The following is a 13,535-nucleotide window of genomic DNA, read 5'->3' on the forward strand; positions in this document are numbered from 1 at the left end:
ACATGTTTAGCTTGGCAAAACTGAAAAAGTTTAAGTGACAATAAAGTTTCTACCAAATTAAAACCTTCGTGGTGTTGCACAGTCACATGTATATTCCTCATATGATAAAAGGAACCATTATTAAAGGTATCAGAGGATAAATTTATTGATTGCCATTAAAGGAGAGTTGAAGAGCTAGTGCAGGTTTTCTTGATCAACAGATTTGAAAGGTTCAACAGGTAATATATTAGCTGCAAATAGATTCACTATATTTGTAGACCAACTCTGTATGTAATAAGAGATACATTCTTGATGATATTTTCAACAGTCTTGAGTTTGGACTTCTAACATTCTAACATTTACCATTAAAGATGAAAAAGAAGAACACTATGTATAGCAAAAGGATCAAAATTATCTGTACAGTGCTGACTCCCATAATGCCAGAAAAACATCCCTTGAATTAGTTCATTTGCATTTATATGTTCTTCAAAAGCACACTGACAGTTGCAGATGAAGCTATTTAGTCCAATGAAACATTTTATTTTCCTAAAGATTTTCTAAAGTGGAGTGAAAGGTCTTAGTCAAATCATCAGTGACACAAATGAGATTCCTGTTAGTCATATTATTAAAATAGGGTATTGCATGTTCTAATCATAACCTAGAATACTTTGTAAGCATCAAAGGACCACATTCTCTACAGCTCGATTTCTTTATGGTTATTAACAATATGCCTAGATTTTATTTAGTCTGTGGTAGAAAACCAGTCAGTCTTATTTTAAAATGAGAAAGGCCCCACCACTTAAATAAAGATGATTCAGGCACAGAAATTATAGAATCTGTGTAACTTCTAATGAATGAATTTTAGTCTTAATGCTACCTTAAAAATTATTTCAGACATTTCTGCATATGGAGACTAGCCATTCACATTGTTTTTTTCCTTTTCACTGGTCAAGCAGTAACCACTGGTCTGAGGGATATTCTGTGTATTTGCATTGAAACTGTTCGTGTAAAGGATTGCAGACTTAAATAAAATTCCTTAGTATTCTTTTTCCATTTATTCCTCCTTGAGAGTACCAAGTATCTATAGTCCCATAAGGAAAGCTAATAACATAGTTGCCTGCTATTAAAAGTTATGTTAAGGGAGAAATGCTGAAATTCATAGATGCTTTTTCTCTTTAACAAAACTACTTTTTTTGAGGTTTAACTGTGATATAACACTCCAGAATGTCAAATTACATTTTAAGTTTTAAATCTAAAAAGTTACATAAAAATTTCTTCAAGTTACTCAGTGATCCATCTTTGATCCAGCTAAAGTCAAGTACATTAAGGAAAAGTCATCCTGAATTAGCTAATTATGCCCCAATGTAGTTGCTCCAGATTGAAGTAGCTGCATAAGGAAAGCAAATGTAACAAGTTTCTTTCCAACCCATTGCCTAGATTCTTGATAGAGCTAAGAAAGGTGTGATTGATTAAAAGCTATAGTGTTTGGGAAGCAAAGGGGATTGAATAGGCAAGCAGGAAGGTGAAGATACAGATACACACTGCAGTTTCAGAGCACAATGTCACTCTTGACATGCATCTTCACATCTAAATTATACTGAAACAATGCAAGTATTACTTCAATATGACTGAAGGGGAAAGACCATACTGACAGGGTTTGAGAAAGTATAGTTATGAAGGCAACAGAAATCTCTTGAGGCAGCATAGATGAAATGCAAATGTTGAAGCTAATGCTCACAATTTTAACTGAAATTCTTTAAGTAATAAAATACCAGCTGGTTTTGCAAGCAAATCTGGAATTAACAAGATACTGTGATTTAGCAATATTTCAATAGAAATTTAGGAAATACCACAGTTTTTGTTAATTTTTTATATGAATGATAAGTCTCATGGAGTGGATAAATTGTTTGTGTGGATAGAGTTCTACATAACAGTTCATCTTCTAAACCTAAATTAAGAGAGTAACTTATTTTATTGAAGGTGTGATTATTATTTAGAGCCCCACAGGACTCATTCAGACCAGGCCAGCTTATTTCTGTCTGAGTAATAAAAAAACTTTAGATATGGATCACAGTCCTGAATAGGAAGAGAAGGAATATGTCTATCCAGAAAGTCTGTAAGTACCTAAAATACATAATGGAACATAGTTATGAACTATTTTATGCTAGTAGTAGAAAACTTCAGATAAATTATGCAGTAAAAATCATGTTGATATATCTGCTGACCCTCTGAAAAATCTGTTGTCATGACGAATGGCTGTAACTTGTTTTCTTTATACAAGAGAAGTTGAGTGCTTGTGATATACATAAAATATTACTTTTAATGGTGTCTGCCATTGTTTTCTTACTTCACTCTTAGAGGAACTTCATCTGACTTTCCAATGTGTATCCTCCTATAATTAATTATCCCCTTTTTTCCTTTGTGAAATGTTCACATTCTGGCTCATCAAATTGTTTGACTAGGAAATGAGAAATAACCTGACAACTGGCAAATTCAGCAAGGGTGGAGAAGGTTATCACCACCTACGTAGTAGGGAAAGAACAACTCTTATTATAGATTTTTTTGCTCCCCATAGAATTGAGCAGAATAGAACTAACTCCATACCCTTGAATGGCTGTTCTGTATAACACATTATAGACTAAACATCTCATGAATTCATATAAGGAAAAGATTGTATGCTCAAATCTTCCTCCTCATCTCCTTTCCTCCCTTTGCAAACCTGTTTCTGCCTTAGTGGGACCCAGAAGCACAGATAAGGTGCTGGAACATTGTAATGGGTGTCTCACCTGAGGCAGTCAGACACAGGAGTTTTCTTATAGTTTGGCTGCAGTCATAGTTCCATTCTCTTTGTATTTTGAAAGAATGCAAGATTCATTCCCTCTCTTCACATTTGCCAATTACTAAAAAAATAACCACACTACACATTAGACAAGATTCTTCTTTCCTATATTTTAGGCAAACAAGGAAGAAAAAATAAAATAAATATAAAATAAATATAAAATAAATATAAAATAAATATAAAATCTATTGTGGCCAGAATTGAGAATGAGAAAATCACACTAGTTTTTCTGGGTAAAAATAGTGGTTAAGGTGATTTTTATTTTTTCTAAATATATCTGGATTTTCCAAGATATGGAATCTGTAGATAAAAATCTGATCATTAGCAGGAAATAAGAGTATTGATTACCTTCAAAATATCACATGGCAATAGACATTTTTTTGTCTCACAAATGAACTTCCATCCTTTGATTATAAAAATATTCACACTTTAACAGTAATAGGTAATATACAAAATAATCTCTTTTATTTGAAGATACATATCAATATTTAGAAGAGGGTATCATTTGTTAGGTGATTAAAATTTCTTTTTTTTTTTTACTGATATTTAAACCCTATTAGAAACAAATGTAACCAATCTCCAATCTATTACTATTTAAATTGGTAAGCATAGTCTAAGAATGCTGAAATTGGTCCAAAATTCTTTGTCTGCTATGTATCTTTAAGATTATGGGTTTTGTGTATACATACTATGAAGACACATGGTATAAATTCCATTATTTATCATCCTGGTTTACATAGAGAAATGTATATGTTCGTGATTCATGGATTATTAGATTTTATTTTCCCAATTTCTACTTTTTCTGTGCCTTTTCTCCTTAGTATTTAAGTTTGAATTTTCAGGATAAAATAGATGATGTGGTGGATTGATTCTGGCTGAATGTCAGGTGCCCAGCAAAGTGGCTCTATCACTCCACTCCTCAGCAGGACCAAGATTAAATATAATAAAAAGTTTATGGGTCAAGATAAGGGCAGAGTTATCAGTCACCATCAAATGCAAAATAGTCTTGACTTGGAGAAATTACCTTAATTTTCTGCCAATCAAAATCACAGTAAGAGAATGGGAAATAAAGAACTAATCTTTAAACACTTTCCCCCCCACTCCTCCCTTCTTCTTGGGCTTAACTTTACTCCAGATTTCTCTCCCTCCTTCCCCTCAGTGTCCGGGGAGGACAGGGAATAGGGACTGGTCAGTCCATCACACGCTCTCTCTGCTGTTGCTTCCTCCTCATGGGGAAGGACTCCTCACACTTTTCCTCTGCTCCAGCATGGGGTCCAGTTTTCCACAAACTTCTCCAATATGGGTTTTTCTCCACAGGCTGCAATTTTTAATGTGCTCCACCATGGGTCCTTTCCATGGGTACAGTCCTTCCATTATCAAAACCTCAGCACACAAACCTAAAGATGATTATAACACTGGTTCCTTGGCCTTTGCAAGCAAAAGTTATAAAAATTGCTTCCCTTATTTGAGATATTTGAGAACTGTCTGGTCAGAATCCTGTGCAATGTGCTCTGGGATAACCCTGCTTGAACAGGGAGGTTGGACCAGATGACTCACCGTGCTCCCTTCCAGCCTGACCTGTTTTGTGATTCTGTGAAACATTTGGTGGCATATTTTTCTAAATTTTTGAGTAAGAATATCCTGCATTGGGGACATAAGCACAACAATTTCACAACTAAGTTGGATAAATGTGTTCAGTAATGTGTATATAAATTGTACATACCATAGTATTTCAAAGTGAGATTACAAAGATTTTTATGCAGTATCTTGCAAAATGTGTCGATATATGGTGGTGAATGCTTGTAGCTTTTGCAAAAAGAATTCAAATATCAAACAGCGAGTTTTATCCTTTTGAATCACATACTTGAATTTTCTTTTCACCCTCTAGTTCAGCCATGTTCTTTGTTTCAAAATACAATATGATTGTATTCAAATGCTCTTTTACTAATGACTAAACAAATCTAGTTGTGTGTCATATTTCCTTTGATGCAATCAGTAAAACAAATAATGGACATTTTTCTGAGATGTTTAAGTAAAGAATGATTGGTGTTTCCCCTGAGGAATACGGATTTTGAATCTCTGCTGACGTGTTAAGAGGTATTGAGCTTTTCCAGTGTGTACCTGTGAACTCTTTTCTTTCAAAATTGTGTTCCTTATAGGAATCACATTCTTATATTTTGTTTACTCTTGGGTTATAGGAACAGAAAAATAGACAAGTTACCTCTTCACACCCTAACTCCAGTGCATTTCTGTCAAATTTTATTTGATTTATGTGTCCATTTATTTTCCCCAAGGCCCCCTTTAGTCACCTCCAAAATGGGCTTGTCCTTCACAAAGAGAAAGGCTAAGAGAAAAAAACTTCCTATATTGCCATCCTAGGGGCTACTGTAGCTTAGGGCTCTCCCTTCAGTACATCATTGGTTAAAAATCTACAAAATCTTTAAGTGAGATACACCAAAGTAGTGTAAGGATAATTTAAAATGAAAGGAGATGGTTATCTTAATTTTCTTTATATTATTCTTTTAGTTTTCCCTTAACCTGATATTTTTTTCTAGATACTTACTATTAGAAAATATTTTGGTAATAATTTACTTAATTCAGTGCTGTGAAACTACTAACTGTACAGATATATTTAGGCTAATTGCTTTTTTCAAACTTAGTATGAAATCCTAACTAGTTCCAACAAGAATTTATCTTTTCAAAAAAGATGGCTTTCTAACATCGCCATAAATCATCCCTCCTTTTACTGTTAATGTCCTTCTTTGTGAAATAATTTTTGTAAACAAAAATAGATTTTCTTTTCTTTCTCAAAAACCTTAAAAAACAAAAGAACATGCCTGACTCATTTTTAACATATTTAACAAATTTTATTTATGGGTAGAGGTTGTTTTTCCCTTTTTATAAGGCTACAAAGGAAATAATACCTGAAATAATATTAGCATAAGGTGTTATTTTTTCCCTTAGGCACAAACAGCAATACTTTTGTATCACAGGAAAACAAATATACATCCTAGCCATCTCATTTCAGCTAACATGAAGTGCAAATCTCAAAAAGCAGAACGAATCATAAAAGAGAACAAAAATCAATACATAAAGCTACAAAGTGAAATGAAAATGTAAAATAAAATACAAAAATGTGCTTAACCAATAAATTTACTTTTGACTTTTCAAGGTAGCTATACATATAGCTATACATATATAGCTATAGCTATATATATATATATAATAAACTTTTTCTAAATGCTTACACTAATATAATACAGAAGTAATGTTCCACTAAAATGTACTCTATAACAATTTCTGCTGTGAATTGCACTTTCTTTTTACATCTGCATTATCTGAAAGAGGCCATTGTAATATTTTAGTCCAACAAATGCACTAAGCAGTGGTCTCTTAGTGGTCTCAGTTTTGTTGACAGGTGTTCAAGTTATGTTCCAGAAGAGTAGCCCATATGCTTTCTCTTTCACCTCACTATTTGGTGTCTCATACTGAAATTTACAATTTTATAGTTGTGAGGTTTTTATAGTTTCAATTATGGCATTAATAAGTAATCTGTCTGAAAATTTACTGTTTTTCTGCCAATCGTAAAACAACAGTAAATTATTTCTATTTATTGTGAATGAGTTATTTAGGATGAGGGACTAGTATGAGTTTATCAAGAAGAGAGGCTCTGTCAGGCTCTGAACTTCCCTGCTTAGGACTTTTTGAAACAATATATGTAGTGCAGGGAAACTGAAACACAAGTAGTAGAACTAGCAGTAAAAAATGTGAATTTAATTTACTCCTTATTGAATTAAAATACATATGAATTCAAATAAACATTAATACACATTCCTAAAATCATGCTATTTAAAATGTGATTATCTGAAAAAAGCCCAGGAAGCAGCTTGGATTTTTCCTCTCTGTTTTAAAGGAAGTTATTGACATTCTCTAAGAAAATATGAGAAGTATTTCCACTTCAAATAAATAAATAAATAAATATAAAAAAAAAAAAAATAAAAAAAAAAAAAATAAAAAAAACCAAACAAACTAAACAGCAACAAAATCCGAACAAAACAGAAAATCAAACCCTATAATTTCTGTTCCTGTGGAAACCTAAGTAACAAGAGCAATAATCTGTTTCAAATTCAGAAATGAACTAATGCCAATACAAAAGTGTATAAAAGTGTTGTAAGCAATGCAGTCAGGAAAGTTTTAAAAGTGATTAAGGAAATATTTGGTATAAATTTAAATTAATACAAATGGGGTTTAAGGATGGTTTAATTAATTTAAATCCATTATTTATACTACATTTTCTTCAACTTGATTTTGTTCATGAAAGCAAATTCAGTCTAAGGCTATGGATGTAATCTCTCAAATACACCAGTCAATCACATATTTTTTTCAACTAGCTCCTGTAAATTATTTTACACTGCCTAATTATTTTTTGAATGTAGAACTAGTTTCTTTAAGTCCAAATAGGGACAGCTTTGGTCAGCTATGTACCTCTTCAAATTTGAGAAAAATTATGGAAACTCTTGCCTGGCTACATCAGAATAGAAGCCCCAAAAGAGAATAAATTGAAGTAGGTATAAATAAATTTACTGCCTAATCCATACTATTTGAGAAAACTGCAGTAAGCTACATGACATAGTCACTTGGTGGAGAACTAGTTTATAGAATACATCTGTTTATAGGACATATTTTTTTCCCAAATGAAATATGAAATTAATTAGACACTTAGAATAGTATTAATCTACCAGGACAACCTAGGAAAACTTTGTATTTTTTGGCAGTAAAACACTGAACAGTTCTGTAGGTTTGACATTAAAAGCCCCACAAAAATTGAAGGCAGGAGACTGAGTTTGTGTGTTCTTTGGGATAGCTTATGTTGTTTCTTCAGGAAAGCTGTAACATTTCTTTTGAGGTCTGTGATCTCAGGATAATTTGAGCTTGGTTTTATCCTTTTATAATAATAAATTATATCAATCCTTTCCTAAAACTGTTTGGAAAAAAATACAAATAAACCAATAAGAAGTGTTCATGGCTTTTTGAGCTTTTTATTAGATGGTTTTCTTTTGTTCTTTTTGAGTTTTCTTTATCCAAACAGAATAATAAAGCCTTTCAAAACTCTGTGGAATATTTTTAAAAATAATCTTCAACTCTTTTTCAGGTTTTGGTAAAATGGAATGTTCTTTATTTGTTTCTTTTCACAAATTTAATTGTATTTAGAACCTTAATATCTGAAACCTCTGAGAAATCAAGTGTAGGCTGCTAAAAATATTGCCCTAGAAAAATTGTTTGAGTTAAAATCAAAATACTATTTTTTTTCCTTGCACTCTATCATATATGGAAATGTGAAAAAAAAATAAAAGGCTGCAAGACCTTTAAAGAGAAAACCTCAAACTATGGTACAGGGATATTTGTTGCTGTCATTACATGTAAATTTTTTGAAGATCCTTCCATGCCTGTGAAAGTTCAAAACAGGATCCAGCATGAGAGAATGTCATAGCACTAATATTTGTAGAAATAGTAACTATTCAACCTTGCAGTTAAGGCTACTGAGGAAAAATGGTATTTGACTACAGAGAAATTATTGTTTGCATATGTTTACATAATGTATGTGCATATAAATTTGTATATATATTTATGTCTAGCCTCTTTTTTACTGTGGGGAATTCTTTTGGTGCCACCACTCCTTTATTTGCCATGTCATTGGTACCTCAGTTTGAACTGTATTGCAACATGGACAGTGCTTGCACATTGAGGAGCTGGTCTCTGTTTCTAGTTTCAAGAGTTCCTGTTCTAGCAGCATTTTACTTAATAATATTATTGTTTAAAAATTCATGAAATAAAATAGGGTAGAAATACCTTTCCTCGTATCATTTAAATTTTCAATTAATTCATAAACACAAAGAGTTTTCATTTTTCAAATCCCTTGTAATGGTTTAACTGTAGCCAACTAAGCCCAACACAACCTCTCACTCATTTCTCTTGGTGGGATTCCTTATGTAGAATTTCCTCCCTAAGAAGGTGGGATAGAGATTCAGACTCAGTGGTGCATTTTGACAACTGTTTTTACACAGATTATTTCAATTTGCTTAGAATTTTCTATGTGTCAGCATATGCATGCAGCAAGTTTGTTTTATTCTTCTATAAATAAATTCCTTATTTATTTCAACAGAAATTGAAAAGGAAAGCTGTGGGGATCCTGGAACACCATTGTATGGTATTAGAGAAGGGGACGGATTTTCTAATCGTGATGTGTTAAGGTTTGAGTGTCAGTTTGGATTTGAATTAATTGGAGAGAAATCTATCATTTGCCAAGAAAACAACCAGTGGTCTGCAAACATACCAATCTGTATTTGTATGTACCAAATATTTTCTTCTTATTATTTATAAGGCATTTGATAAGCTTTACTTATAGGTAATTATTTGTGTGATTGATTTCAGACTTAGTAAAATGTCTAAAGCTTTCCTGACAGAATAGACTTACTTTTTCTTGGCAGGTTTGCCTAATGTACATGCCCAAGGAACAGGTTCTAAAACTGCTGAAACATATTTTTTCTCTTATACCAACTCTTAAAGCAATTTTCTTTATGTGCTTTGATGTAGTGGATTATTATTGGTAGGTTTTGGTAGGATTCTGTGGATGTTATTATGTAAAATATGTATGGTACAATTTTGATAGCTAGTCTTATAAATTAATATATTTCCTCAGATTAGAAATCACTGAATTGAAATCAAGAGGTCAAATTATTTACATTTCCTCCACGTATTTTATATAAAGATAAATTTTATATAAATACCTATTAGCACTTAAATTATCATAAATATTTATAGCTCTCTTCTTGTTCCATTATATAGTGTAGTGAAAACATTTGCATTATATAGCATAAGTTGCATTAAATAGCATAGGCATATACAATGTTGTGATATGTATTTGTGGAAGCACCTTTCTTAACTTTTCCACTAAAATAGTATGGATCAAATATATTCAGAGTGCAATCATTTGCTTTCATCTCTGCAACTCATTTTAATATGGCTTAACTGAATTTATTGAATATAATACATTATCCTGATAACAACAAAACATATCTTGTCTCTTTGAGGCTTCTTAATTTCTTGGGCCTCTGTGTCAACAACAAGTGATAAGGGCACTATTGACTTTCTGCCCCTTTAATGTGCTCAGTGGGAGGGCTGCTCATCTAAATAGTTTTCTACAAGAGAAAATAAGTGGTGTCAAGTGATTGTTATCAAGGGTAAATTGCAGGGGCTGCCATGGATTTCTAATGCAACACACGTGTTCTGTATTTCTTGTGGGCTCTTTTTGGGAGGTAGTTTTATTAAGAGGAAGGAAATATGAAAATTGAAAAATCAACCTTCTTTCCAGATTCACATATCACCACAAATAACAAATTATTCTGTTAAAGTACTCAGCAAGTTTTAAGATTTTTTGCAAAAACTTAGCACAAAAACAGTCCTTGTTGAAGTGTTTTATTCTATTATCTAATTTATCTATCCCTCTTTTGGCAGTTCCTTGTCTTTCCAATTTCACTGCACCGATGGGAACAGTTCTTTCACCTGATTATCCAGAGGGATATGGGAATAATCTAAACTGTATCTGGACAATAATTTCAGACCCTGGGAGCCGAATTCATCTCTCCTTTAATGACTTTGACTTGGAATCTCAGTTTGACTTCCTTGCAGTTAAAGATGGCAACTCTGTAGATTCCCCCATAATTGGAACATTTACTGGGGCTGAAGTTCCTTCCCATCTTACCAGTAATGGTCATATTTTACGTCTGGAATTTCAAGCTGACCATTCAATGTCAGGACGTGGATTTAACATCACTTACAACAGTGAGTAATTGTATTTTGGGGCAGAGGTGGGGAGGGTTTGTTTTCAGTCTGGGAGATAGGCATAAGTATTTAAAAATGATGCTGTGATAATGCACCTTAAATCTTATATACCTAGAAATTCCAAATATAAGTGTTTGGATTATTGATCAAATACTGTGCTAGGGATGAAAATACTCATTTTTCTCATTTATGGCTTTAGAGATCATTGTAGTAGGAGTGTTTGGCAGACTGACAAATCAGACCAGTTCAAAATTGTGTAATAGGACTTTACTAAATTTGCTGACAAGGCAATTTGTGCCACATAATATATTAATCACCATCACTGCCTGTATAAAACTGTTTTTCTTGAAAACTTATATGTGAACATATGTAACATCCTAGAGCTGCTGGCTGCAATCTTTGCTAGCTCCTAGTCACTGTAGTTAAGTGAGCAGCCATAGGAGGTCTTTGATCAGTCAAACCACAATAGACTTGTCTTTTTTCTTTTTTTTCTGTTTTACTTTCCTTACTTACTGACTACATAATAATAATTGAAGGTAATATCAAATATCTTCTCCAGTACTAAATACCATCAGCACTTATTCACATTTTTACTGCCAAAACTGTTACATTTCTTCTTAAACACATATGAAGATCTGCCTACCTTGCATTGGTACCAAGTGATTTGGTATTTATTCCACACTAAAATCCAGACAGGATATATTCCCAGCTAGTGCAGACATGGTGATGCAAGGCCACAGCATGAATAATTGCAAAATACACTATGAGACTTTCCTGGGAACATATGCAAAATTGGATTTTGCCAATACAGCAGTATCCTGAATTATTAGACTTGCTGCTATGTGTAGAGATTGATGGGAATAAGAGAGCATCCAGTAGGGGGTTCATCATACCCTTCAACCAGAGTTTCTCCACCCCATCAATCCCCTCACATCTGGGTATCTGGATTTCTTTCTTTTTCTTTCTTTTTCTTTCTTTCTGATGATAGGGGTAGCAGAGTTTTCAATGTCAACAGATAGGAAAAAAAAAAAAGCAAAAGACAATACATATTTTGATATTTCCAAAATGTGATGTCATATGTAATTTGTCCCATTCCTGTCTTTCTCCCTAACATCTGAGAGTATATATAATTCCAGAGGCTTGCTTGAGATGTAAGAGACAACAACAGCATGATTTGAAGGAGAACAGATCTCTCCCTGCCTGTGTTATCTGCTGGACTGTATGAGAAATGTGTAACCTGCTGGACTGTATGAAAGAAAATACTGTGGTGCTTACGTTTTGTTTTTTTTTTACTCTAAAAACATAAACTAGCCCTTAAATCAAAAAGGAAATGAGAGAGGTTGGTAATTGAGAGACCCAGACTTCACATTTTTCATAACTGAATGTTAAGTTAACATTATTTTCATAAATTTTCAAGGACTGAATGCCCCTGCAGCTGTTTACTTTTCTCGCATCATCTTTCACCTCTCCATCTTTATTTATTCTCTTTTGATTTTTGTTTTGGTTAAGGTTGTCAGTCTTTCAGAGAATTATTTATAAAGACCTACATTAAACTTTGCTGTCTAAATAAGAAAGAGATAAACTGACACTAGATTATTTTTCTGATATTGTCTTGTATTTCAGCTCTCAGTTCAGACTGTTTGTCACAAATGTAGAATGTAAGCATGAAGAACATGTGGTATCTTCTTATTGGTTTTTATAGGTATAAGTCATCATTGCCCATTCACCTTTGACTGGTAGCTACATATCTCAGTACCATAACTAAATATTGGAAAGTCAGGGGTTATCCAGAGCTTCTGAAATATAAAGTCAGTTATAATGAAAATCAGATATTGAACCCATGTTTCTTTGCAGAAATTTTAACATTTGCTCTTTATTTTCTTTTGTCTCATGTACTTTTAATGTTTATAACAGTTCTCTTTACTTTAAATTTCCATTGTGGTGCACTCAATGCTGTCAAGCCTAAATCTAGTAATGAAAAAATCAAAATCAGTAATTGGAGGGTCTAAGGTAATCTTCTAGAATAAAATAAGGGCTGAGTATAATTGGATTTTCTCAATTCATCCCATTTTGCACAACTAGAGATAAATATAAGTCAATTATTGTTGAATTTATAGTAAAAATGAAAGATAAAGAAGGTTAGCATGGAATGCTTGTTATATTTAGTTCACATTTTGAAATGAATTAATTCTTTAAACACTGCCAATACTTCAGATTTAACATTTCAGGGGCACAGAAATATACTTATCAGATAAATTCTGCTTCTTTAAAAAATTTGCAGACTTCTTTGGGCATGTAGTAATTTGATCATGTCATTTACATTATGCACCAATAGTATAAAGTGATAAAATTCAAATTTTAAAAAGAAATAAAAATCCAACATTAACTTTTACCAGTTGTATAATGAAACTAATAACTCTGAAAAGAATTTAAAACGTTTTACACATTTGAACAGTTTAATATATTTATATTTTTCTTTTCAGGGGTGTGTTTGTGCAAATTGTTAAGCTCTTTGTTAAACTCTGTAGCTAAAATCTTACTAAAACAGCAGTATATCCAAATAATCTCTACTATTTCTTCAGTAAAGACAGCTGCAATCTGATAAATTACAGAAGTAAACCTTCTATATTAAATAAAAGGCAAAATTGATGATAAAAAGGAGTGAATAGAATTTCATTCTGTCTTAGTGTTTGTAAACCCAAAGTTAATTAAAAATATCTGTTTTCTGCTAACACTCCAATTGATATATTCCAAAGCTATCAGTCTCTTTTTGCCCCTTCAAGGATAGAAACAGTACATCACAGAAACAGTATCTCTTGATCAATCTTTTCTAATAAGATAGTAGGCTAGTAAATAACTTCATTGATATTTTTGA

The 13,535-nt window shown here is 32.5% G+C and overlaps 1 protein-coding gene across 3 annotated transcripts in view; it reads left to right on the forward strand.

The window, feature by feature from the left end:
- The window catches only part of CSMD3 (CUB and Sushi multiple domains 3), a 578,246-nt gene that overhangs the window by 317,545 nt on the left and 247,166 nt on the right, over positions 1–13,535 (forward strand). For all 3 annotated transcript variants that reach the window (XM_056483904.1, XM_056483905.1, XM_056483906.1), the window contains 2 exons: positions 8,982–9,164; positions 10,334–10,660. In XM_056483904.1, coding sequence (XP_056339879.1) covers positions 8,982–9,164; positions 10,334–10,660 — 510 coding nt within the window. The remainder of the gene's footprint in view (positions 1–8,981; positions 9,165–10,333; positions 10,661–13,535) is intronic.

Source organism: Oenanthe melanoleuca, chromosome 2 (assembly GCF_029582105.1).
Source record: "Oenanthe melanoleuca isolate GR-GAL-2019-014 chromosome 2, OMel1.0, whole genome shotgun sequence".
NCBI lineage: Eukaryota > Metazoa > Chordata > Aves > Passeriformes > Muscicapidae > Oenanthe > Oenanthe melanoleuca.